The 25,527-nt window shown below is 39.4% G+C and overlaps 1 protein-coding gene across 17 annotated transcripts in view; it reads right to left on the reverse strand.

Annotated features, from left to right (window-relative positions):
• Nucleotides 1-25,527, reverse strand: part of CTNND2 (catenin delta 2) — a 717,568-nt gene that overhangs the window by 269,008 nt on the left and 423,033 nt on the right. For all 17 annotated transcript variants that reach the window (XR_013544226.1, XR_012086701.2, XM_072998494.2 and 14 more), the window contains one exon: nucleotides 5,306-5,500. Coding sequence is in view for 15 of the 17 variants with exons in the window: in XM_072998494.2 (XP_072854595.2) it covers nucleotides 5,306-5,500 (195 nt within the window). In the remaining 2 variants the exon portion in view is untranslated. The remainder of the gene's footprint in view (nucleotides 1-5,305; nucleotides 5,501-25,527) is intronic.

Raw genomic sequence — 25,527 nt, forward strand, 5'->3', positions numbered from 1 at the left:
AGCAACTGGTAGCCAATGTAATTTAAACAGAATTGGCTTGATATGTTCCCTAGTGGGCCCACCATTCACCACCCGTGGAGCATGATTCTGGACCAGTTGCAGTCGCCAGACCATCTGCGAAGGCAGCCCCACGTAGAGTGCATTGCAGTAATCTATGTGAGATGTTACCAGTGCGTGTGTAACTGTCATGAGACTCTGCTCATCCAGGTAGGGTGGTAGCTGGTATAATTTCCACAGCTGAAGGAAGGTGCCTGTGGCCACTGAGTCCACCTGGGCTTCCAGTGTTAAACTGGGGTCCAGGAGCACCCTCAGGCTGCGGACCCTGTCCCTTAGGGGAAGTGTAACCCCATTCAGGGCAGGGAAACGGCCCTCCAGCCTGTCCAGTGAAGCACCCACTAATAGCACTTCCATCTTGTCTGGATTGAGTTTCAATTTATTAACCCTCATCCAGTCCATTATCAGGTCCAGACACGACTTCAGCACAGAGACTGCCTCACCTGGATTGGTGGGAAATGAGAGGCAGAGCTGAGTATCGTCAGCATATTGCTGACTCCTCAGCCCAAACCTCCTGATGACCTTTCCCAGCGGTTCCATGTAGATGTTAAACAGCATGGGGGGCAATATGGAGCCCTGAGGGGGACGATACATGGGGGACGGTATCGAGCCATCGGCTTTCTTTGTTGCATACTGAGTTGCATGACTCAATGTGCAACAGATAATGCCTATGATTTATGGCAATTCATGCTTCTGCTATTTGCATAACTGCATAACAGGATTTCAGCCATTCTCTTTTACTCTAATTTGAGATACAAACCAATTCACCCTTTTTGGATTAGTTTACCAGAATATTTAAATAACAGGACGGTTATGTACTATTTATCTGTTAATTTGGTAAAGTCATGAGAACAACAAATCAAAGTGATGCATGCACTCATAAAGTTCAACTCTTGTTTGTTCCATAATCAACAAGGTAGTTTCTTCTTATTTCCCCTTTTTTTTACTCCCTAGTTCTTTCCTAATCTGTTTCAACTTTTCTTTTGTAAAATTGTTTTTAATTCATATTGTTGTTGCTCTATAGTTGTAAGCCGCCTAGAATAATCTTAATTGATTAGATAGGTGGGATAGAAATCAAATAAATAAAATAATAAAATAAATAATAATTATTTTTCTGATGTATGCCACACTCAGATGTACAACAATATAATACATATGCATTTTACAAAATAAAAATCACTGTGAGAAAGATGCTGAATTTATCACATTCTCATATGAATACTTGTTCTCGGGGGTGGCTTGTTACATCTACAGTTTATCACTTTGGAATAACCTCCAAGTAAGCCGCAGGGGATATATAGTCCCCACTGTGCCTATCATAGCCACCAGGATAAGGCAGGAAACTTTCATTATCATTTTTGTAGAATTCTTATTTTTTTCACTGACCAAAATCATGCTTACATACAATTATGCAGCAAAAATGGGAAGATGTCATCATGCAGAACTGGTAGCATTAAATTTAAACTAATGAATATTTTCCTTTCTCTTCCCACTTCAAGGCTCCCTAGGGCTCCTTTTTGCTCTGAGAAAGCAAATTGTAGGGAGCTTCAGAACCTGAAAGAGGGAGGATAAGAAACTTTTAATTAGTTTGAATTAAATTATTGGTGCTGGATGATGACATCATTTGGTTTGCACTGTGTAACTTTCTGCAAGAGGATTTTGCCTATTATGTTTCCCCAGGCAAACAGAAACCTACCATGGTATAGCGTAGGCAGAGTAAGGATCAGGGAGACCGAGGCTCAACTCTCTTTAAAACATAAATATTCACTGGGTGGTTTAAGGCCATTCACTGATTCTCAGTTCACCTCATACTTTATAGGGGGTGGTGAAAATAAAAATGGTAGACAGGAAAAGAATCAAATATGACACAGAATACAAATGAAATAATAAACAAGAAAGGGGTCCATCTTGCAGTTTATTGAAACAAACCTGCTTCAAATTTTCTTTATAGAGCTGGCTTGTTTTAGTAAAACAGTGATTAGAGTGAAGAATAGTTGAGGTAAGGGGCAATGCCAAGCTGCAGTTGATAAAAAATAGAAGTAAAAAGATTTGATCCTCTTCTTGCAACTGTGCCAAAAAAGGAAGTGGGAGGAGACAGCACATAAGAAAGAGACTCCTTGTGCCACAGGTGTGTCCTCAAGTGCAATGCATTGAGCTGGCACATGATGCAGCTAAGAGCAGCTTTATTATATTCCAATGTGGTAGGAACACACACCATCCCTTCATTCCCTGAATTCTCTCTTCCACTTTTCTAGTACCAGAGTCCATGTGGTGGTGGGTTTATAAATTTTCAGAGAACAACACAAAAATTGGGATCCACAGGCACTTGAAAAAGCAGACAGCAAATAGAAATGGAATGGAATAATATAAAAGGAATATTTTATTATAAATTCCCAACACTCAATGAGAATCTGAGAATGCTTCAATTAAACACCACATACACTGGTAACAGGAACTAGAGGATGTCATAATGTAGCACAAACCAATAAAAATATACATATACAAGTAATTACCTGTGCCTGACCTGAGGAAGTCCTTTTGACTTATTTATTATTTGCATGTCTTATTACCTAGTGTTTTATGCTTGCATGTTCTGGAGTTTTATCATTCACATAACTTGTGTTCTTGTGTATTCAGCCATGTGCTGATTGCAATTACTAGTGTGTATATATATATTATTGGTGTTATATTTTAGTCACACTCTGAAACCTGTTCTCCAAGTTTCTGTGCACCCCAATATTTGCCTTATTCTATTTAGGTTTTGGTTGGGACTCATTTTCTAAAATTGTCTTTTTAGTTTTATAAATATTGCCTTTAATTTAATGGCATACAATCAATAGCAGAAAGTGCTGATATTTCTTCCAAAGCAAAATATCTCAACTCTATATTGCTAAACTTTATCCCCTTAAACAATTCAAACCACTCAAAATCCATGCATTTGATCCAAGGCTATCTGCTTCTTCTGAGAATGATGCATTTTCACCAAATCACAGTTACTGATCAGGACTTCCACATACAGGAATCATGTGCAGAATCAAGACCACAAAAAATGAAGGCGAAAAAACAGAGACCAGGAAAACAGACAGAAGTGAGAGAAAAATAAGATTGTACAACTGACTGAGAGAACCAAATGATTACTGTATAAAAGAAAGGGATGGCTAGCAAAAAAGCAATGAAAAACAGCAACAGAACAAGTAGGCTCACGAACATGGAAGACAGTAAGAGACAGTCAACTCCAAAAACATGCTACTAACTAGCTGTGCCAGCAGCCCCTTCCTGCCTCCTTTCACAGGGAGTCCTATAAAGTTGGGGCCACAGGACGGGGTTCTATGCAACTAATGTGAGCAGGGCAGAAGGAGTAAAGACTGAGTTCTGAGGAGGCATCACCATAGTATGAGCCTTATACAGGACACAGAAGCATCTGGGCTAGAAGCGTGCTATCTATGATCCTTGTTAGTATTTTAACATTTCTTAATTGAAAATAATGTCAAGTGATCCACTTTTTTATATTGCTGTTTGGGATAATTTAATAAAAATAAGCAAGTTGCATAAGTAACAGTAAGCTGACTTAAGATGGTTGGTCTTTGCTCTTCCAAAAAAACAAAAAACAAAACCTGCAGCATATCTGCAGCAAAGTCAGGCCCTGAGCCTACTTTGATGTTTCTCATATGTCCAGAGGAGAACACTGAATATGGCTAGTAAACAACACATATATGCCAAAATCATACTGCACAGACTGGTGTGCAAAGAGGAATCCAGTTGTCCCATTTCTCTTTCACCAGTGTAACTATATAACAGGATTTTGACTGTAGTATTTTGCTCACACAGCTTGAAAAACCCGTATTTCAAAAGGAGTATCATTCCTCTGAAACAATTAACATAGTATTGCTTAATGTCTGCAAGCTGACCCTCCCTGCCTCTTGTATCCTTCCCTTTAGATGGCTCCTACACTTACTTAAATACACAGACACAAGAAATTACAGATAAAAATTAGTTTCACTCCTTCAAGTCTAGCAGAAACATGAGATCATGCTTATGCCTTCTTCTAACTTCTTATTCACTTTACAATCTAATTACTGCTGTAATGTATTTGCTGTAACATATTTGCTTGTAATGGATATAAGCATGATTCCTTGCTCAGGTCTACTTTTTAATCCTCTATCCATAGTCATTAGGAGTGCCTCTTTAGTAGATCTTTATTGACTCTTTTGTCCTCTGTCAGGCACTGAAGGTACAGTATCTACAAATCAAACAAAACAGCTAGATTCATCTTTACATACATCCTAAAATTCTGGATGTTGAGAGAATGCAAAATTAATTACCAAATATTACTGGGAGACGGGGGAGGGGGGAGAGACAATGTAAAGATTAAGAATGTAACTCTAAGAAGGCTGAAGCAAAATCAAACCAGTCTTCTAGCAATGCAAATGGTCTCTTTGATTTGAGAAAATTCAGACCCAGTGCAAGTGCAACACTGTGAAGAAAACATCTCATAAATATGAATGAATAATGGCACAATCACATCTAACATTGGCTCCCTACGTGGCTCTTTGAAAACTATTGTGTATCTGAACATGCTGAGTGTAAAATCTCTCATATATTGTTATTATTGAGTTGGTTGCTGCTCACAGGATTCCTAATATAGAGCTATGTTACACAGCTGAGATAATACTCCACAAATAAAACTTTTGCATCAATATATTTGATGTATGATCATGCACTATTATATTAAAGATGAATCAATGGTACTGAAAAATTGAATGAAATGCATCCACTTATATTGCTACTTTACATGGAGTGACAGACAAAATTAATGAATGAGCATGTGCGTACATATATGAAGTGGAGAATGAACATATGTTCCCATCTTTAATTCATTCCTCCCTCCACGTCTGAAATTCTTAAACTATCTGGTTTTTAATTTTCCATTCACCACATGATAAAGCCTCCCTGTCCCTCTTACAGTTATACACACTCACAACAAATGAACCAAGTAGTCCAATATGTTTTGGCAAGCCATTATACAATATGCTTAGGTTTTGGACACGAATGAGAACACAAAAGAGGAAAGAAAAGATAGAGCAAAATAAGATCCTTAACTCATGGGTTTGAAACCCACTAACACCTTTCAGAATTCTCTCCCTATAATTTCAGTTATTGTTTTTCCAACAGAGAAGAAAATGCAAAAAACTATAAAAATAACACACCTAACCAAATAAAGGGTGAAAAAGTGCAGGCTGTTTCCACCTACCTGTGCTAGTGCGGTAAGTGCCTGTATGTGCTGGTTGAAGAGGGTCTCCCTGACTTTGGCTGAGACTCCTCATAGGGGGCTTCTGGTATACTCTGTCTTCATAAATAGGATCTATGTGGTGTTCCGGAGACTGTAGTGCCCTTAATTCTGAGCCTAGGTGGCTATGCTGGCTTGTGTAGGAAGCCCGGGATCCAGCTGTAAAATACAGGGACATTAAGAGAAATATCAAAACACCTATAAGGAAAGAGGATCACAAAAGACATACATAAAACCAGAAGGGATGCACCTATTTACTTTATAGAATGTATACTCCATTTTCCTGAAAGCAAAGGAAAGCACTTAGCAACAAAATCCAAGCAGATAAAGGGAAAATAAATAAATAAATGATTAACATACAAGAAGAAACAACAGGACAAGGCAGCCACAGCTCCAATTAGTCATGCTATCTCTATCACCCAGCCGTCTGCTTTGCACAATCTGATTTTCTAAATGCAAGGAAGCTTTTTTTTTTCACTCATGCCAGTGAAAAAACACCTCTTCTCCCAAATGTGTTTGCTTTTTCCCAATGAAGTCTGCTGGCAGACAAGAGAGTAAACATTCAAATGAGTACCATAATTTATGTCCCTGTCCCCTATCTAAAACTGAAATCAAGTTACCACCACCAATCATTCTTCAGCTGTTAGCAACAGAGCTGACCTCATGCATCCTCCCTTCAAGCATGACAGGATTTGTGATCTGTCAGCTTCATTGTCACAGGCTGTGTAGACACCAGATTGCTAGGATTTCCTAAAACTTAAATCCCCCCACCAAGGGTGAATACATTAAACCTATCTTTAGATGATAATACAAGCAAACATGGAAATACTGGGTTAGATCCAAATTTGTTTATGGAAGGAGCTGGGATTCAGTTCGTATAAGAAGGAAAGGCGACAGAGATAATTATCACTGAATCCCCCTTCTTCCTTACTGCAAAATATGGGGGACGTTTGCCCCTTGGGCCACACGTGGCTCCCAAAACTGGACCTCAGCTCTTTCCATAAACTGTCCTCCCTAGCTCCCTCTTTTTTTTCCTGGGAAAAAAGAGGATGAACTGCAGCTTCTGGAGATCTTCAGGAGTAATAAACAGGTCACAGCTCCCACTGCCATTAAAAACTCCAAAATACTTTTAGTATAAAGCTGCAAGTGGACTTCTAGTTATCCCTCTTACATTTTTGGCATTTTTCTTAGTCTCTGCAGCTGTCACTGGGTCCCAAGAGGCAGAAATCTGAACCCTGGGCCTGATAATGCTTATCCCTCCCAGATACTCACCCATTAAACTACCCATACCATCCTGAAGGGTTCCATAAACCCCCAGAACAATTAATGCAAAAGATTAATAACTGAGAACATCCTTTCTCTGTTCACTAATTTCTCTTTCTTCCTGTCCCCAATCTTGCCTTCTGATGTGAAAATAATACCCAAGGTAGCTTACACAAAATAATATGTCACTGATGCTGGGCTACTCTTACCTACTTTTTTTTTGGAACATGGAACAGCTCTAGAGTAAAATATTGCATTCCTCACCCACATCCTCACTCCCTAAGACTGTAGGTAATTTTTGTACAGGTGAAGGGCAGAGAAAGAGACAGTACAGAAACTACATCTGGTGGCTGAAGGCTTAATTGTACACATCAACATTGACCAAATGTGTAAATGCCTGCTAATAAAATATCTATCCAGTGACTAAAATTTCTTCACAGTGGGATTCAGCTTGTCCTCCAGTACAGGGAAAAGCACATCATGTTCTGACTTCTCCACTCAAATGGTACATCCAAGCTGAAAATTCATTGTGACTCATTGTGCTCAATGCAGGGACACACCATGATATATCATTTAACAGCTTTATGGACTCATCCTATTATACATAAAGGAAGTAAGAGAATATACTTTTTAGAAGAGACATGTTTAGGAACACTCAATGGCAAGATCCCTCAGTGCAAGGCAAGCCTAATTTACACAACTAAAAGGGCCTCATTGCAAAAGCAACACATTATCTAAAATTATAGGAAAAGTTTTGTTACAGGAGGAATCAGCAACAGCAACAGAAAAGCTACTCTCAATTTCAGCTACACACCACACCCTGATGGGATTGCTTCTTTTAATATAGACAGAGCTACATCACTAGGCACAGTCCTATCAAAAGCAGGGAAAACAATGTCACATGACAAAGTCAATGTGAACCTTCAGATTTACCTATTTCAGCATGCAGTCTACGTCACATTTGCCCCCTTCATGTAACAGCTGCATGGAGGAGCTCCACATTTTCAAAGGGAAGTCCCACCACCTCTATGCCATAATGTTCACAGCTCCTCGACACTACCTCAGACTATGTAATACACTACTGTCATGCACACTCAGGAGTAAGTGGGGTCTGTTACTATATGTTTTGTGTGCTGCACAGCTCTAAGGAAACATGGTTTATTCTACAGACATACTGGGTCACTGCTGCTAACAGCTTCACTGGGCAAAATAAAATGAAACTATGCCTCTTGAAACAGAAGAAAAAGATAATACATATGTCAATACAATTTGCATGGCAGGAATATCAATGTAGTGCTTCCAAAGCTCAATGAAAAAAAATGTCAGGCCTACAAAAGCTCAACAAGAGAGAAACTATGAATGAAATGAGAGCTTACCCCATTCCAGTATATCAGGATTTCAGAAGCTGTTTCTCTGCATTGACCCCTTGTAGGAAAACAGTGCAACTTCTCCTAATCAAGATTATTATTGTTCAAAATTCTCTAAAATTCTATCATCCCAGAATGTAACATATAAGGATTTAAAAAAAAAAAAAACACCTAAAGAAACTGCCAATAAATACAGTTATCTCAAATGATGTTTCAGTATTGGAAAATCAATAAAATCCTGACCTTACATGTAGGAGAAGGTGAATACCGTCTGGCAGTCCAAGGGCCCTGGGCAAGAATAATGGGTACCTGATGACATCGGAAGGTGAGGGGGGGCCCACTACGTGTATGTGCTGTCCAAGAGATGTGCACTGAACACTCAAATGGAAGTATACATTCATAAACACATACAGGCTAGACATGGGCTATTTGTATCTCTGTGGATACGAATACAACCTGCAGCTCCGCAGGTGCTACCAGGGCCCAATTTCCTCCCCCAGAACCAGCTGGTCCACTCACGAGGCTCTGCATGGTGCTCAGGCCATCATCTCACCAACTGCAGCAGGAGTCCAGCCAGTTTTCCCCACCTCCCCATGCAGCCAACCACTGATCAGCTGAATGGGGAGACTCTCCGTCCACCTCCTTACTGAAGTGGTCAGTTGCATGGGGAGGTGGGGAAAGCCAGGCAGGCTCCTGTCACAACTGGCACAACGATAACAACAATGAAGGATTCCAGTCCCATCTGGAGCCTGGTGAGTAGGCTAACTAGTTCTGGGGCAGGAAACTGGGCCACCGAGGCACCACAGATTGTATAGCCCATGTCTAATACAGACTCCATTCACTCACATATACATATATAGTGAGGAATGTGCAGGAGACTGCTATCTCCATCCTCCCAAACACTTCAGGCCAATAGAGCCACAGGTCTCACAACTGGAAAGGCAAGGACTGAGCAAAGCCTGGGAAGCTTCCATCTCAATAAGCTAGAAACACCCTACAGTGACAGCTCATTTAGGGACTAGTTTTACTTGATCCTTGCCTTTCCCAAAAGGAAATCTGAGAACTGATCATAGGTTTGGGAACAGCCACTTCATGCCAGCTTCAAATGAATACTCCTCTCTCAGTAAAGATCTTGCGTGTAGACAGAGAAGGCCTAGAAGGCTTAACCCAGTATGTGGGTCAGAGATTTCCTGTTTCTGGCTTAGGTCACCACTAGCAGCTCCAATGAGTCTACTGTTCAGAGGAGGTAGACTCATGAGTATAAGAAAAGCACTTTCGTGATGTCACTCAGATGTAGAACTGCGTTCTGGCTGCTTCACACCACACACCTTTAAGTGGAGGCTGTTACAAGCTTGAAAAGTTTCCTTTTCTACCTGGGATTTTCCAAGTATGTGGGTTAACTATGTGGGTCCAATCTAAACACATTCAATAATGGCTGGAAGTTTTTTTTTAAAGAAGTCTTTGGCCTTTATCTAAACATTTTTGACTTTATGTCACCTGGAAGGAATTCCATGAATGGCACACCTCTACTGAGAAAGTCCTGCAAAGTGTCACCAACTACCTTCTGCTAATAACAAGGCAGCGAACAATGCATTTCCCACCAATCAAAAGGTATTGATCAATGATGAGTTACAATCCAAAAACAAGGGAAGGTGTAAATACCTCTTCTTTTGAATCAATACACCTTCAACAGATATCTCCTGAACCTTTTTTTATCTCTATCTTCCAAACATTCTACAGCAGTGGTCTCCAACCTTGGGCCTCCAGATGTTCTCAGACTTCAACTCCCAGAAATCCTGGCCAGCAGAGGTGGTGGTGAAGGCTTCTGGGAGTTGTAGTCCAAGAACATCTGGAGGCCCAATGTTGGAGACCACTGTTCTACAGATAGCTAGAAGCAGGGTCAAATACCAGAGGATTAAGGCATTAAACAACACATAAACACCATGGATGTTTAGCATCATTTGGGAGGAGTTATGACAACAGTTTTTTGTTGATATGTCAGAAGCCATCACTATAGCTGGAATGGGAGCCAGTAACTACTACTATGTCCCTAGATGAATATCTGGTTTAAGCTTGGATGATATTCGACAACATTGGTGTTTTAGGGAGGTTATGCAAGAATCCATGTGTTTTAATATATGCTTGTGCATAGCAACATAAAACCTGGACTCTGAGGCACAGAACAGCATGAAATTGCTCCCAATTTTTCACACAGGATGAGACCGGATGTGAGATAAGGGGATCATGGTTAACCCATCAGCCATGTAATGTAGCTTCTCTTAATAGTCCTCAACAATATATATATATGCTTACAGAGCTAATGCCCACGAGACTACATACTTTCCTTCTCTCCATTTCATACCAGGTTACTGTGTCAGCAAGGCTACCCAACTGTTTGGGTATTTGTAGCTCTTTAAACGGTTCCCTAAGTGCTACAAACATTTTTCTGGGCTGTTGGCCAAAATCAATGATGCCGTAACTTGTGATTAAGTTTACAGGACAAAGAAAATACAACAGATAATACAAGTGAGTGGAGGAAGTGTTAGAATGAAGACAGAACGGCAGAGACATCTCTTGCAGCTCACTGACATGAGAACCATTCACTCCATCAGTCCCCCTCAGATCAATCTATGTAGTCCAGAATTGGCAGCCACTAGCAAAGAATACAGACATGGCATAGAGACACTTGCAGAGGAACCAGTTTAAGCACTTTGCTTTCAAACTTTGTGCCACGGGCTATTCTTCCATAACTTGACAAGAAAATTAGAGGATAGTCCTGAAAGAGAGTTTTCCTACTGCTGTCAGTTGTTTCCAACAACTGTTACTGGGGGTGGAATCAGTTATTCCAAGCGTGCATCTTATTACACATATAAGAACCCCTGCCAGCAGCCTGGAGTTCTTCAGCATGTGAATTAATTTGTTACATCAAAGCGTGAAACCTATAGGCTAAATGGTAACTGAATGTGCATACAGTAGTGCCCCGCTTAACGATTACCCTGTATAACAATGAATCCACTTCACGACAATGTTTTTGTGATCACAAAATGATGTTTTAATGTTTTTTTGGCTTTGCGATGATTGGTTCCCTGCTTCGGGAACCGATTCTTTGCATTATGACAATCAAAACAGCTGATCGTCGGGTTTTCAAAACGTCTGCTGGCTGCTCAGGATGGCTCCCCGCTGTGTTTTTGGACGGATTCCTCGTTTTACAGGCACAGAAAATGGTCGCCCCTATGGAGGATCTTTGCTGGATGGTGAGTTATTCAGTCCATTGGAACGCATTGAACAGTTTTCAATGCATTTCAATGGGCTTTTTTATTTCGCTTTACGTTGTTTTCGCTCTACAGCGATTTCGCTGGAACGAATTAACGTCGTCAAGCGAAGCACCACTGTATATCCCTAAGTTTCCTGTCCATGTGATAAAACATACAAGATTCTGCAACATATTTTTCCAGGTAATTATGTTAGTCTATTGCAGCAAAAATAATGAGTCTTGTGACAATTTAAGGACCAACACATTTTATTTGCCATAAAATTTTGTGGACTACAGCCCAATTGATCCAATGCAATTAAAAAGAAATAGAAACCAGAAATTGTAATTAAGACAGTTGTGTCCCAATTCTTTTAATAATTTTGCTCTTCAGCAATGTTTCTTCTATATGTATGCATTCTATATGTACACGGGCGCACACACACACACACTTTTTACAAACATAGTTTGTGTGGTCACTGTATCTTAACTCACCTCTGGTAAAAAAAGGTCTATCTTGATAGACAAGAAAAGTGTTACTTTCTTTCATTATGTTATTGCTGGATATTTCACTCAAAGCAAGGTAAATACGGGTAGATGTGTCAGGTCACGTACAGAAGAAAGTAAGCTAAATTTATCTAAATAGGATCTCATACTGTAGCAGCTGCAGCAAAAGGGGTGAAAACTATGAGATACTTGTATTAACAGATATATAATCAGTTAAGGTGATGAAAGCACCACTTAACCTCTGCTACACAGACCTGTTACACAGCTATAATTTCTTGATGTCATTATTCAAGTAGATGATAGAATAATATTCACAGTATACTGACTCCTGGGAAACAACAGCATTATATTAAATCCAAGCATACAAAAACCAGTTGATAGTATACTGTAAACATTTATATGGAAGTTGGCTAAATTAAGCTCTAAAATGGGACAGATGACATAGCAAAACCAGGCATACACCTTGAGAATTTCATCATCATCATCATCATCATCATCATCATCATCATCATCATCTTAGAACTCCAGAGTTGGAAGGAACCCTGTGGATCATTGAGTCCAGCTCATCAAGGAGGGACAGTGGGAAACTGAACTTCTTGAATCTACTTAAACAGTTCAGCGATCCAGCAGTTCTGTTTAGCTTTAGAATACTCAAAGGCCCATGTTAATCAAATGTATATTGTTGAACATATATATTTTCAAATATTAAAAGAGAAAAGGCAACCTTTTACTTGCTACAGTATATGTATATTTCTGATTTTGAAGACTGAACACTGTAGCAAGATGTACTCAAGGAATCTTTCATTGTTTTTATGATATCACCATAAACAATGGTGCTACAAGCCCTGTACCAAGAGTGTTTCACTCTGTCTCTTCCTGGGTGTGCTATGATGTACCTAACAGATCTGAATAACTTTCTTGACAAGAAATAAAAGGATTTTCACTCTGTGTCTCATAAGTATACTGGAATTAGAATGTACACTGACATGCCTTAGAAGAGGGATGGAGAATTTGTCACCTCCATGTCATTATACTACAACTACCATCAACCCCTGTCATTTACTACAACAGTTAGGGTCTGATGTGAACTGAAGTCCAACAACACTATACATTCCATATCACTGTCTTACTATTGGGATGTTACAACATCCCTCTCTGAAATATTTCTTTTGAAAAGGGAAAACAATTGTTACTTGTATCAGATGTGTATGCATATAGTTACATCAGAAGTTGCCATGTAAAGATAAGGGTGCAAGAGGGGGGGAAAGTTTCCTTAAAAAGTTTCCTGGCAGCCTAATATCGTGGCTATATATATTGCTGCCTGATTTATCAAGAGTTAAGTACTGTACAAAAGTACACATTGTGTGTGGTATGAGCTGCTGTTGCCACTTATTTGCCAGTATTCTTTAAACTAAGATAGTACATTAACCCTATAAACTTTAAGTCCTCCCAAGATTTCAGATACGAGAAACCCATTGACAGGACTACATGTAGAGTAGACGTGTATCCTGCAAAAATAATTGTACAGATTGGCATCTCTCCAAAATGACAGGCAAAATACCACAGATTCTGCTAAAGGCAGAGCCATCATTACTAAAATTGATAAGAGCCAGTGCTGTGCCACCTTTGAAAGAGAAGGATGAATTGTTCTGGTGAAGCTCACAGGCTGTTTCCTTACAGATTCTGCCTTCTGTGCCCCTCTGCCAAGCATTCTAAAATGTCAAAGCAAGATTCAGGGTAGGAAAACTGCCAGGCAGTTTAAATGTACCAGTTAGCTCTAAAGATCAGCTGACTTCCAAACACACCATCCACGTTTAAAGAGGATAAAAACCAGGCAAACACAGTGAGAATGTGAGTCTCGGTTTCTCCTTCAGTAGCCAAGTTTCTGACTTCCCCACCTGCTGATGACCTGGTCTTTATAATCAACTGTGTTTTAATCGAGGGCTCAGATCTGGACTGCTGAAGTACCTCTGACTCCATTAGTGAGAGTAATACCCTTATTTGATCTGCCACATAATTTAGAGTTTAGCTGGAAAATACTAATGCTCTGTTGATACGGGTGTGGCACTGGCACTTTATGCCTGCAACTGCTGTGGTGAAACTTCGCTGGCCCACTGATTCAAGGGGGACCAGTAACCCTCAGATGTCTGGGAGCTGCGCATGTCCATCTCCTGGAGGATTCTCCTTGCCTATACCTCCAGAACGCTCAAGGGCGAATTTCTGAGCCAATTTTTTAAAATTATTTCATTATGGGAGGTTTCATGTTGCCTCCCCACATCAGATACATGGGGCAAGTACTGTGCTGAACATCTGAATTATAACACTACTTAGATCTGCTGGAGTTACTTCAAATAAACATGCATTGGGATCAGACTCCACAGCTACAACCCTATGCACAATGAAAGCTGCTTAAATCTCACTGTAGTCAATAGGATTTAACCAATCTAATGAGACACATAACCAGAGCTTTAGTTAATTCTGTCACCAACTGTTTTGTTTCTTCTTCAGTTTTTCACACTGTAAGTTTCTGTGTGATCTTCGAAAGCAACTGTGTCTGTTTCCCAAGTTGAACAGCACTGACCTTTCTAAAACTACCAAAAATGGGGCCAGGGAACACTACAAAAAAAGAATACAGAATACAGAATAAGAGTCATTACACCTAACTCTTTTTCCTGACATCTAGCATTCTAGCCTCGCCTTCTGCCTGATATGTCAGTTTTCTATATACAGAACCTTATTTTATGGAGAGGAATATTCAACAACACAAGCCCCTTTCTGCAATCTGAAATAGCACAGCCCACAAACACAATAACTCAATGAAAATTAGGCTGTAAAACACAGGGTGTGTCTCCCTCACTGTCCCGCCAGATAGCATGAATTACATACACGGCAAACAGAAAGAACAAGTGAGAATTTACCTAATACATCATAGTGGGGCAGTCCAATTCAGAGTTCTAGCCAACTAAATATTACATACCCAAATACTACATCATGCTCAGTCCCCCCCACCTGTGGTTTTTTTTAAAATGTACTTTGGCCAGTTCCTGGTGTTCCCTCAACCTTTTGATAACTTTCCTCCGGTATAATCATGGTGTCCTTTTGGCTACAGAAGGACTGACACTCAGAAAATTATCCAGCTGTGTCCCATCTGGTTTGATTTCAGCTGCTACAAGAAAGAAAAGAATAACAAAGGATGGTCCACAAATCTATCATTCCTACTGACTACATATAAACGAACGAACATGTTCTGAAGTTCTACAACTACCAGGAAAAAATTCAGAAAATGAAGAAAGAAAATACCACATGCTGTCCTCTTTCAGTATTTTCCCCTCTTTGTGGTGACTACATCCCTGTGAAGAGACAACAGTTTGTATTAGACAGGTAACATCAGCTTCACTTTTTGGAAGTCACTGCAAAGAATCAGCTCATCATACAGTAGCAACTGCTGCAGAAACCGTAGTCCTCTCTAACTGATCAATGCAGGTACTGCTCAACTGTAACTGTATTTCTACTAAAGGATCATACAGCTATCTTTTGTATTTGCTTTTGGAAGTACCATAATTGCCTACTTGGAAGAAATTCTGCTGCTCTAGGAAGGTGTTCTATGCAGCTGACCCTCAGTGAACTTCTGTATCTACCAACCCGTAAGCACAGACACAAGTTTTGTTGTAATGTAAACAGTTCTTTAACTTGCCACAATACCCAATTAATTTTTCTACTTTGCTGATGCTTTTTTTTCCTGCAAACCCACAAAGAGGTCTTGCCTCACCCGGAGAATGCTGGCAGATCTGGATCTGAGGGCTGAAGAGCCAGCCTGAAAATGGGGGAGATTACAAAATGAATTCCTTTGTTGCCTCTTTCTCATGGAATATCAACACCATTTTGCCGTATTGGCAGTCTGGTTTTGTGAGCCAAATTGTTGAGACAATTTGCTTTCTCCTCAGGTTTTATACCATTTTTACCTGATAAAGAGTAATGGAGAATTAGGAAGCTCATTTTATTTGTAACTTTTCATTGATCCAATAAACATACAGCCCACAGTCAAACCTTGTGACTAATACTGATAATTCTGACAAGACCTACCCAGTGAGGTCCATGGGAACTGGAGTCCAAAACCCCAGGAGTGCCAAAGATGCCTTACTTCTATATTGATACTTATTTAAGACGTCTCATCCTCATTTTTGCAACTGTGGGTAACGTCTCCACAGGAAGATTGTCATGAGGTAGGGTGTGCCAGAACTGAAAGAGTCATCAGCTGCTGCCAGAAGATACCCTAGCAGTCATTCACTTCAGATATCTCAAATGGAAACCTTACAGGCATGAGCAGATGCAAGGAGCTGGATGGTCTCTGATCTCTTGAGTCAATGCTTGAAACAACTGGCTGCCTATTAGAAAACTGAGTTGGTAGGACAGGGTAGGCCATTTGGCTGACATAGAAGAACCCTTAGGACCTCTTTAGCAGTCCCCAGGTTCACATGAGTGGCAGGAGAGGGGGGAAACATGCCTCGCATCAATGTGCACAAGAATCTCCAGAACAGGAAGACAGGAAAGGGACATGGGAGACTGGAAGGCAACAGGTGTTCAGGTGGAAGGTAGACTGAAACCCTATCAAGACATTCTCTTCACTTTTATTGGAAAAAATAACCCTCAAGACACACATCTATTGTGAATATGCAAACTGCACAACGTCTGTTTTAGATTTTGATTGACACAGATAGCTCTTTATTATTCATTTCAAACTGGTGTGCTCCACAAATTGTAATTCTGCTACTTGATGCTTAAAAGAACAAAAGGAGCTGTTTTTGTACCCCTAAGCTTCAAACATTTCTCTCTGGGATTACTGAGTTTCTCAGAATCCCAGACAAGTTTTAATTCCTTTTAAAGTTTTGTTACAGAAAAAAAAAATCAAGAAAATCAAGTGCATTTATGTTTTCTGCCAATGTTCTTTTAATTCAGCAAGCGTCCCTGCTGTCTTTGGAACCATTTGTCTGCATACAGAACCAAAATAGAATTATAAAAGGAGCAGGTAAATATGGGAGAAATGTGACTGCAAACTAAAACATGGTTAGTGGTAAACTTATCTCACTACAGAAAAGATTTAACACAATGCTAGAAAGATCATTCTTTCTTTTTAAAAAGTTCTCATTAGAGTACTATATTTAATGAAAAGGAACCCTCAGTTCTACTAGCCAACAACCCTATCTAGACATTGTTACAAAAAAAGGAGAGAAGCAAGTAAAAGATCAAATTAAAATACAGTAGCTTATTACCAGCTACGAAATCCATTTTCTTGATTTTTCTACTAAATTGGAGAGAAAGGATGTTTAAAAGTAAAATAAATAGGCTTTAAAAGATGCATCGTTAAACAACTGGACACAGAGGAAATTTCTTGAAATGTAAATCACCATGTCTAACTTTCCTTTCATTAAGACACTAACTCAAAGGGGAATGCTATAGTAATAGCATGAGGTTACTAGGCAACGATGCCAGGCAACACTGCACACACTGTCTGGGTGGTTAACCACAGCTCCGTGACAATTCTCAATTTCAAAACAAAACTGTTTGGAATGAAAGTATCTTTTGAAGCTCCTAATTCTATCTGTACTTTTTTTTAAAAGCCAGGAAAACAAAGGATTTGTTCATAGAAAAACAGAGGAGTATCAGATGATGCCTTGGTCTAAGAGGGAGAAAATGAAGATAATTCATTCTTTTCACATCATCTTTGATTTGTCTTCTTTCAGAGGCAGTGGCAAAAACAAAAGGTCTGTGGCACATCCATTGACACACCCATTTTGTTGTTACCTGCCCATAAGGAGTGGGAAAAGGACCATTGGTAGATATGAAGACAGTAGGACCCCCTCACTGAATCATATCAAGGCCTCAGTCTCCTCAGAGACTGCTTAACTGAGGGCAGCTTCTATATTAAGATTGTCGTTCCAGACTCCATTTAATTCAATACCGTACTTTCTTTTTCCTAGTAGCAGAAGGTCAGAAGCAGAAGGCAACCGTCATTCTCCACTGCAGAAACTAGCCATTTCTATGAATATTGCTAATTTATTTGATCGTGGCTCACCTTTAAAAGCACATCTTGCATTTTTATGTAAGTGGAGCAACATGTTCTGATTGAAAACTCATTTCAGGTAGGAGGGGATCTTGTTGTTCAAGCTTAGATGTCCTGAAAGAATAATGCCTCTTGATCAAGCAAGAATTGTGCTGTTCTCCCATTTGTCCATATGACAAACTCCATTGTCTACCTTTAGAAATGCTTCCTACTCTTCTCAGTGACTACTACATCATTTAATATTCCATGTGAATCTTCCACCACCACCACCACCCACTCCTTGACCAATGAAGATGTGATACTGCCAATTTCTTAACTCTGCTAGAGACATCCAGAGTAGAGATGGGGGCATATTTGTATACGAATATGAATATCTCTATACAGATGGCATTAATGAGGGTCCAGCCCCATAGGGCTGGATGTTCCACTTCCTGATCTGCCATGGACATGGACGGCAAGATTCTACCAATGGCTCTGCAGTATGCGATCCACTCACCACTCTCTGGCCTTGCAATGAGGCTTATCCTCCCGCCTCCTGCCAGGAGTGGCGAGGAACCTCGCTGCAAGGTTGAAGAGTGGTGAGCGGATTGTGTGATGCAGAGCCATTGGTAGAATCATGCCGTCCGCATCTGCAGTGGATCGGTGAGTGGACCGTACAGCCACATGGGGCTGGACCCTCGTTAATACCACCTGTGCGGGAATATTCATATTCGTATACGAATATCCCCCTATTTAATCAATTGCAAGCCCACATGTCCCCGCTGTACTCTCCAGTATACAGTATCTTCTCTTTTCTCCCTTCCTGACCATAATTATGGCTGGGAAGCAATGGAAAGAAAAGGGAATGAACTAGGATTTAATCTACTTCCAACATCTTATTAAAGAGAACAGCAGCTTTTAAGCTTTATTTCTACACACACCAGGCCTCATGGAATAGATTCTTTCCCTCAGAACCTGCACTGCCACAGATCCAGAGGGCATCTATCCATCAATCATGCTATCTCCACCATAAGACTATGCACTATAAGACTATAAATATAATATATATATATATGTATGCTGCATTTGCAGCAGAATTGGGGGTTCATACACACTGTTCTTCTAACGCAGGGACATTCTCACAAATTCAATCCACCCTACCACTGACCCAGCTACAGATTCAAGAGAAGTACAGCTGAGTCAGGCTTTTCAATGAAAATCACTTCTGCGTTTGAGAAAGCATTTGACAAATTAAGACAACAAACAAGTAGATAGTTATATCTACTTGTTCAGGAGCTGTATCTGTGCTATATGATCTGTAAATTGGATCAAGGTCAAGTCTTGGTATGTTGGCAGTCCTAATAACACATAAAGGGTTTGAACTCAGAGGAAGGATTAAAACTGGGAGAGAGAGAGAGGAATCAACCAACAAGCAGAATCCAATTCCTTATCATGAATGGATTTCATAGCTTTTATTAATAGATGTAGAAAATTCTGGAAAAAAAGCAACTGAGATTGAAAGAGAGGTAAACATAGACGATTTTTGAAGCCCCCATTGGCTTAGTGGATTACAAGTTGTGTACACGTGCCACAAGCACTCATAAGACTGTCTAGCAATAACAGATGCTGTGTAGTCTAACATAATGATTGCTGGTGTTGTCCAGTATTTCTGTATTTTGAAATAGGATTTCATGTCCAGCTTGTTTCAGGGCATGTTCAACTATTGCCAATTTTTCCAGTTGTTTTAGTCTGCAGTTTCTTTAATCTTTGATCCTGGTGTGGGTGCTGCACAGGGAAGTCATTGAAATCCACAAACATCAGCACAGTTTCTCCAAAAAAGAAGGAAGTCTAAAACTCAACAAAGCCTGGCTCCCAGCACTGAAAAATACAGCCTGCAGAAAGGTCAACAAACTCTACCCAGCCATAAGGACTGGTGATCACTGCACACAAAAGACTAGCTAACAACACCCATCAATTACAGTGAAAGATCATCTCCTCCCTTACCACAACAATACACCCATAACAAAAAAACACTCTGATCACCATAATCACCCAAGCTCCTGAAAAGGACAAAAAGCTAATCCCACAGCTACAAATAGCAGAAGTAAAAAATAAAACGAAAATGAAAAATCAAGACAAACCAATTGACAAACCAACACAGCTACTCTTAAAGTGATCCTTGCCATCTATGGCTTTTGAAAGTATCTGTATCAGTGATATCTCTAAAAAAATTATTACACATGCCATAGGAATGCCATGTTAGATAAGAAAAGCTAAAAAAGTTTTTAAAACATTCTAATTGGGTTCTTAGAGACTAAAAGCCATGACTTCCTATATTCATTTGATCTGTCCCACATGTTAGATACAGTACTCATCTTTCCTACTGCCTATTGTAAACAAAACTTAAGTAATAGCTGCATCTCAATGTGTCTCCTAACCATCATCTTACACCAGTAAATTCCAGTTTAATGCTCCTTTTTCCTGAGATTTTTCAATGAACACAAAATAAGCTTTTGGCTCTCTTTTGGCTTGACAGAATTGATTGGAGCAGGGAATATGACTGAACGAAAGCTCAACAGGTGTACAGAGACTTACATTCCTTGTTACAGTGCAACACACTGATTACACATGCACTCCTGCCATGGAAGTGGGTGTAACAAACTCTGATATGCCCTATGAGAAATTCTCTACACATATATTTTGTGCACTGTGAGTTAGATATCTAGATATTTTGTAACTCAGTGAGTTAGATATCTAGCTGTGAAGCCAGAGGCTGGGAACTCAATTCTCCACAGTGCCTCCAAGAAGAGCCAGCCTATGCAGACTTGAGCAAACTGCATAGTCCAAGGGCACCCCAACAAGAAGGGAATAGTCAGCCACTTCTGAGTACTCTACTTAGAAAACCCTGAAAAGGGTCGCCATCAACGTTCCCTCTAAGATGCGCTAGTGCGCGGCCACACAGCGCTGTATCAGTGCCACACAACCACAGCCAGTGTTACAACTCGTTTGGTTCCAGTCACTGCTGGAACCCCAGTCATGGGGTTGGTCCCCCTACTCAATGCTGGCAGAAAATCAGTGGAAACATTAGCCACCAGAAGTCAGAAACTGATTTGATGGCACACAATTATATATATTATTATGCATAGTTACGTAAATGTTGCTCCCATCCACTGCGGGCAGAAAATACATATGTAGAGGATTTTCCGTAAGGCCTAAGAGAACTTTGTTACACCCTCTTCCATGGTAGTGTACATGAGCATTTGGGCTAATTTTATTGGCCTAACTTCATGCAAAGTTGTAAAAGAATTAGACTGAGAGCAAGAATAGCAGCACTGTGCAATCCTGTAACATTTTCTTGCTGGCTGTGCCTCTTTGATGTATCCCATAGTCAACTATCTTTCAACTATTTCATAATGCTTCATATTCCTCTAAATTATATGGTCTGGCAGAGGAAACTTCTTTTTTAAATGCAAAAGGAGATGGCAAACAGTATGATATAACAAGAGGTGCATGTAAAAGCATATACATAAACACTTGAAATCAATGGCAAGAATTAAGATAATTTTGTTCTACAAACAGAAAGGCATAAAGGCTTTTTCTTCATCCATTTGATTATTTACAATAACTGCAGAATTTCCTGCATATACAGATTGTATGGACAGGCCAATAAGAAATTATGATAAGCTTGCACAGAAACTGTTGAAATGCTGAAAACACAGCAAGATATTTTTCCAACTTTGTATGAGAAGGGAAACATTTTAGAGTAGCTGTGGTAACCTGCAGAAGTTCAGAGCGAAGCACATAACACCAGGTGCAAATGTAATCTTATGCAATATCACGATTAGATTTGAAATCTATTTTAAGGGCATTGATACTAACAAGAAATCTTCATGTCACTGAAACAAATAATATACCTTGGCATCAATTTATCACAATCTTACTGAGATAAGCACAAAAATGCAGTTATTCCGCATATTTCAATCTAGTTCTATGTTTCTGCTTGGAGATATAGGATAAATTCAAGAACATTCTTATTTCTTACATCGCATAAACGTCTTTTTCTTCAGTTTTAAAAGTTACAGATTCATAAATGTACTTCAAGATGGTCACTGTAGAAGTTATCAGAAAATTAGATGATTAATGAGGAGAACACTGCTATTGGATTCCACCATTTTCAGTTCGGAGATTATCTTAACAATTGAGTAAAAAATAAGGCTGAGCATAATTGACTGTTTTTGGAACGAGAGTTATCAAATTTATTTTAAGAAATCCAGAGGGGTCATACAAATAGCCTACTCTTGAATAGTATCTATTTTCTCATCTGTGTAAGAATCATTTCAAATAAAAATAGTAAAAGGAAGTTGAGAAAGTTATTACAAAATCTGAATGAAATACATTTTTTTAAACTAATCATTCCATAAATTCTGTCTGTACATCTTTTACCAAATAGCTCTATAATTGGTATATGACTGTGCATAACTTGGAGAAATTATATGGAGAAATTATTCTAATACTAGAGGTATACCTGAAGGTCTGCAGAGGACTTATTCAGTAACACTTGAGAACCTCCCCAATAACCCAGTTCTATTTCACAAAGCTATTAAGGCAAGTAGGATGAATAGAAGATTACAATTTTCCATCAAATCTTATGCCAATAATATTGAGTCTTTTGGATGAAATGATTAGAACTAATGAACTTCTTTTATATATTTGACTTTACTGTTACGTAAGCAAGCCATTGTGACTACTTAATTGGATTCAAGATATCAAAAGCTGAGCGGATGCCCAGCCATGCAGTACTGCATTGGTGCTGCACACCTACAGCCAGTGTTGCTGCCCATTTGGTTCCGGTTGCAGCCAGCTCCTATGCATGAGGGGCCCCACCCACTGCTGGCAGAAAATTAGAGAAAACACTGCCCACCATGCACTCATGGATCTAAAACAAGCTACTGAAATACAAAAATAGCATTCTGGATGATGTAAAGTTTTCAAAGATTTTTTCAAGCGTATAATATATGAGGACCCATAATGGAGCAGACAAAAGCCATATTTAGTCCAACATTATGTTCATATAGCAGTCAACCAGTTGCCTGTGGGAAACCCCTTTGGTAAATGACGGAGAGAGCTGGACATTACCGTCATACCAATAATATCAAAGCCCCAAACTCAAATTCCTAATAACCTCTCCAAATGAAGCCACCAAGTCTCCTCCCAGACAGCAGAAGAATACTATGAATAATCAGTTGAAAGATACTTAGTTGTCCAGGATAAGAAATACACCTTATTCAGTTCCTGAAAGATCATCCTGTCCCATTCTTGGCACAGACACGTTTGACGTACTCTATGTCCAACACAGTGGTGTAAAAACTAAAAAAAGAGATCTATTTAACATGTCTCATGCAAAAAATGGTGCAGCTGATATACCGCCATAGAATCCAACCCCTTGCTCAATAATGGAATACTGAAGACTGGGAAGAAATTAACCTGCATAATAAGGTTCATGTCGGGTCTGTATTTCCTTTCCTTTTGTTCAAAACAAAGATTGAATGATGTCCTATCTTAAGCACGATGTAACCTGAATTTGTTGCAAAAAATCTTTCATTCATCACTGCCCTTCTTCATTTGCTCAGTCCAAGCTCACCTATCCTTCAAAGACAGGAGGAAGGCAATGCATGGACCTGTACCAATGATGGCATCCAAGGCTGCACAAAATACGTGATTTGATATGGAAAGTACCATGGAAATTAGTCACAACGGGCCCTTGATATATCACAACCCACTTTTGGCAAACTTTTAATGCTTGGTTCGGGTGGAACTCACAAGGGAGTTTTTGTTTGCTGTTTCTTGAACGGGAACAAAATGTTCCCTTGGATATAGGAACATAGATGTACTGAAGGGTAAAGATGAAAACATGCTGCATGAACTGTTTGATAGACTGTTGCCTTAAATGTAGATGTTGAGCTCATTTGCTGTATCTCAAGCCTTGTGCATGGAACACAACTTGGCTATAAGACGCAGTACTCAGCAATATACATAAAGTGACCCTTTTCATACCTACTCAAAGCAAAGTCTTACCAATTTTAACTAAAGTTATTTTCCCAAGGTATTCCTCTGATATATATGAGAAATTGTAGATGAGATTGTAGATTGTAAATGGGAATTGTAGAATCACTGGTAGAAAAGTTTGCTGGCAACAGATGTCAGTAGTCATATGTAGTTCCATCTAAAACATTTACTTAGGAGATTATGATTATATACAGTGGTGCCTCGCTTAACGATGTTAATTGGTTCCAAAAAACCCATCGCTATGGGAAACATCATTAAGTGAAACACCATTTCCCATAGGAATGCATTGAAAACCGGTTAATCCGTTCCAATGGGAACGGATTAACATCCTTAAGTGAAAATCCCCATAGGAAACATCGCTAAGTGAAACAATGTTTCCCCAACGGAAAGCCATTCAAAAGCACTGAAGCCGGATTCAGTGCTTTTGAATGGCTTTCCGATGTCCGTATTTGCTCATTTTTAAGTGTCTTACAATGTTTGGAACATGTTTTAAATGGTTGGGATAGTTAGTCCACCTTGTGAAACCTATGCACACTTAGTTTGGCTTTCTTCTGAGTCTTCATTAATTTTTGGTGATTTTTTGTTTTTTCCCTCATTGAAATCCATTTTTCCCTGATTTCCCCATCTGGATTCTTCTGGATCAATTCTCCTGCACATTCCCTAAGTCTTCAGGAACCTGTTCTTTTGATTAGGTACTGTAGTTACATGTCTGTCTTTCTCAGTCTTTAGGCCAAATATTGCTTATCATAGAAAACTTCAACTAAAGAGCTAGTGGAAGATTACGGGCAAATGTAGTATTTTATAACTGACTAAATGTGGCTGATTTTGTATATAATTTCATCTGATACTTTAATCCAGATTGTTCTGCGTTGTACTTTTCATTTCATCATTGCACTGTATTAAGTCAGAAATTCATTGATTTTCCTCTAATTTCTTTTATACTGTGCCTTCATTTCATGGATCTTATTCTCTATCTACTGCGATTTAAATGAATCTCCAGATTAACTGCACCTGTGAAAATCGTCAAATCATATCTGGTTATACTTTTCACCCACTGGGGCAAATAAAAGACCTGATTTTCAACTCATGCATAAGTGAAATTTTGTTAAACACACAAAAATGAAGCACTTCTAGTAAATGAAGTGCTGGCTGCATACTGGCCACTGAACCACAAATGTGACAAGCACCTTGTTTATTAGCAGCAATTCACTGCTGCAACTTACACAACTTCACTACACACAAGTAAATTGTCAATTGGAACCTGATCACTGACTTTAATGAGCTTGTATACAACACCGCTGTCCATGTCAACTCTGTGCCCACACCTGACAATCCTCTATTAAACTTAGCATATTTTGGAAAAATAATAGCCGATATATTAGAAATGCTAGGTATGAATCTTAGTACTGATCTCACTCGTCTGACTGTCAGAGGGAAAACCAAAACCAAAATGCATTAAAAAAAGTTTACAGAGGACAAAATTTGTGGCACCTTAAAAACTAACTGCTCTATTTTAATATGAGCTTTTGTGGACACTTCTTTGGACGTGAGAGTGGGATTGCATTGCAAATATTTATACAGTTATATATGGCCCTGAAACAAAGAGGCTAATTGTTTCCTGGGCACAAGTAGATGATGATATGACATTTCACAACTGTCTACCACTAAGATTCCCATTGATACCAAATGCAGG

This window comes from Pogona vitticeps, chromosome 4 (assembly GCF_051106095.1).
Source record: "Pogona vitticeps strain Pit_001003342236 chromosome 4, PviZW2.1, whole genome shotgun sequence".
Taxonomy (NCBI): domain Eukaryota; kingdom Metazoa; phylum Chordata; class Lepidosauria; order Squamata; family Agamidae; genus Pogona; species Pogona vitticeps.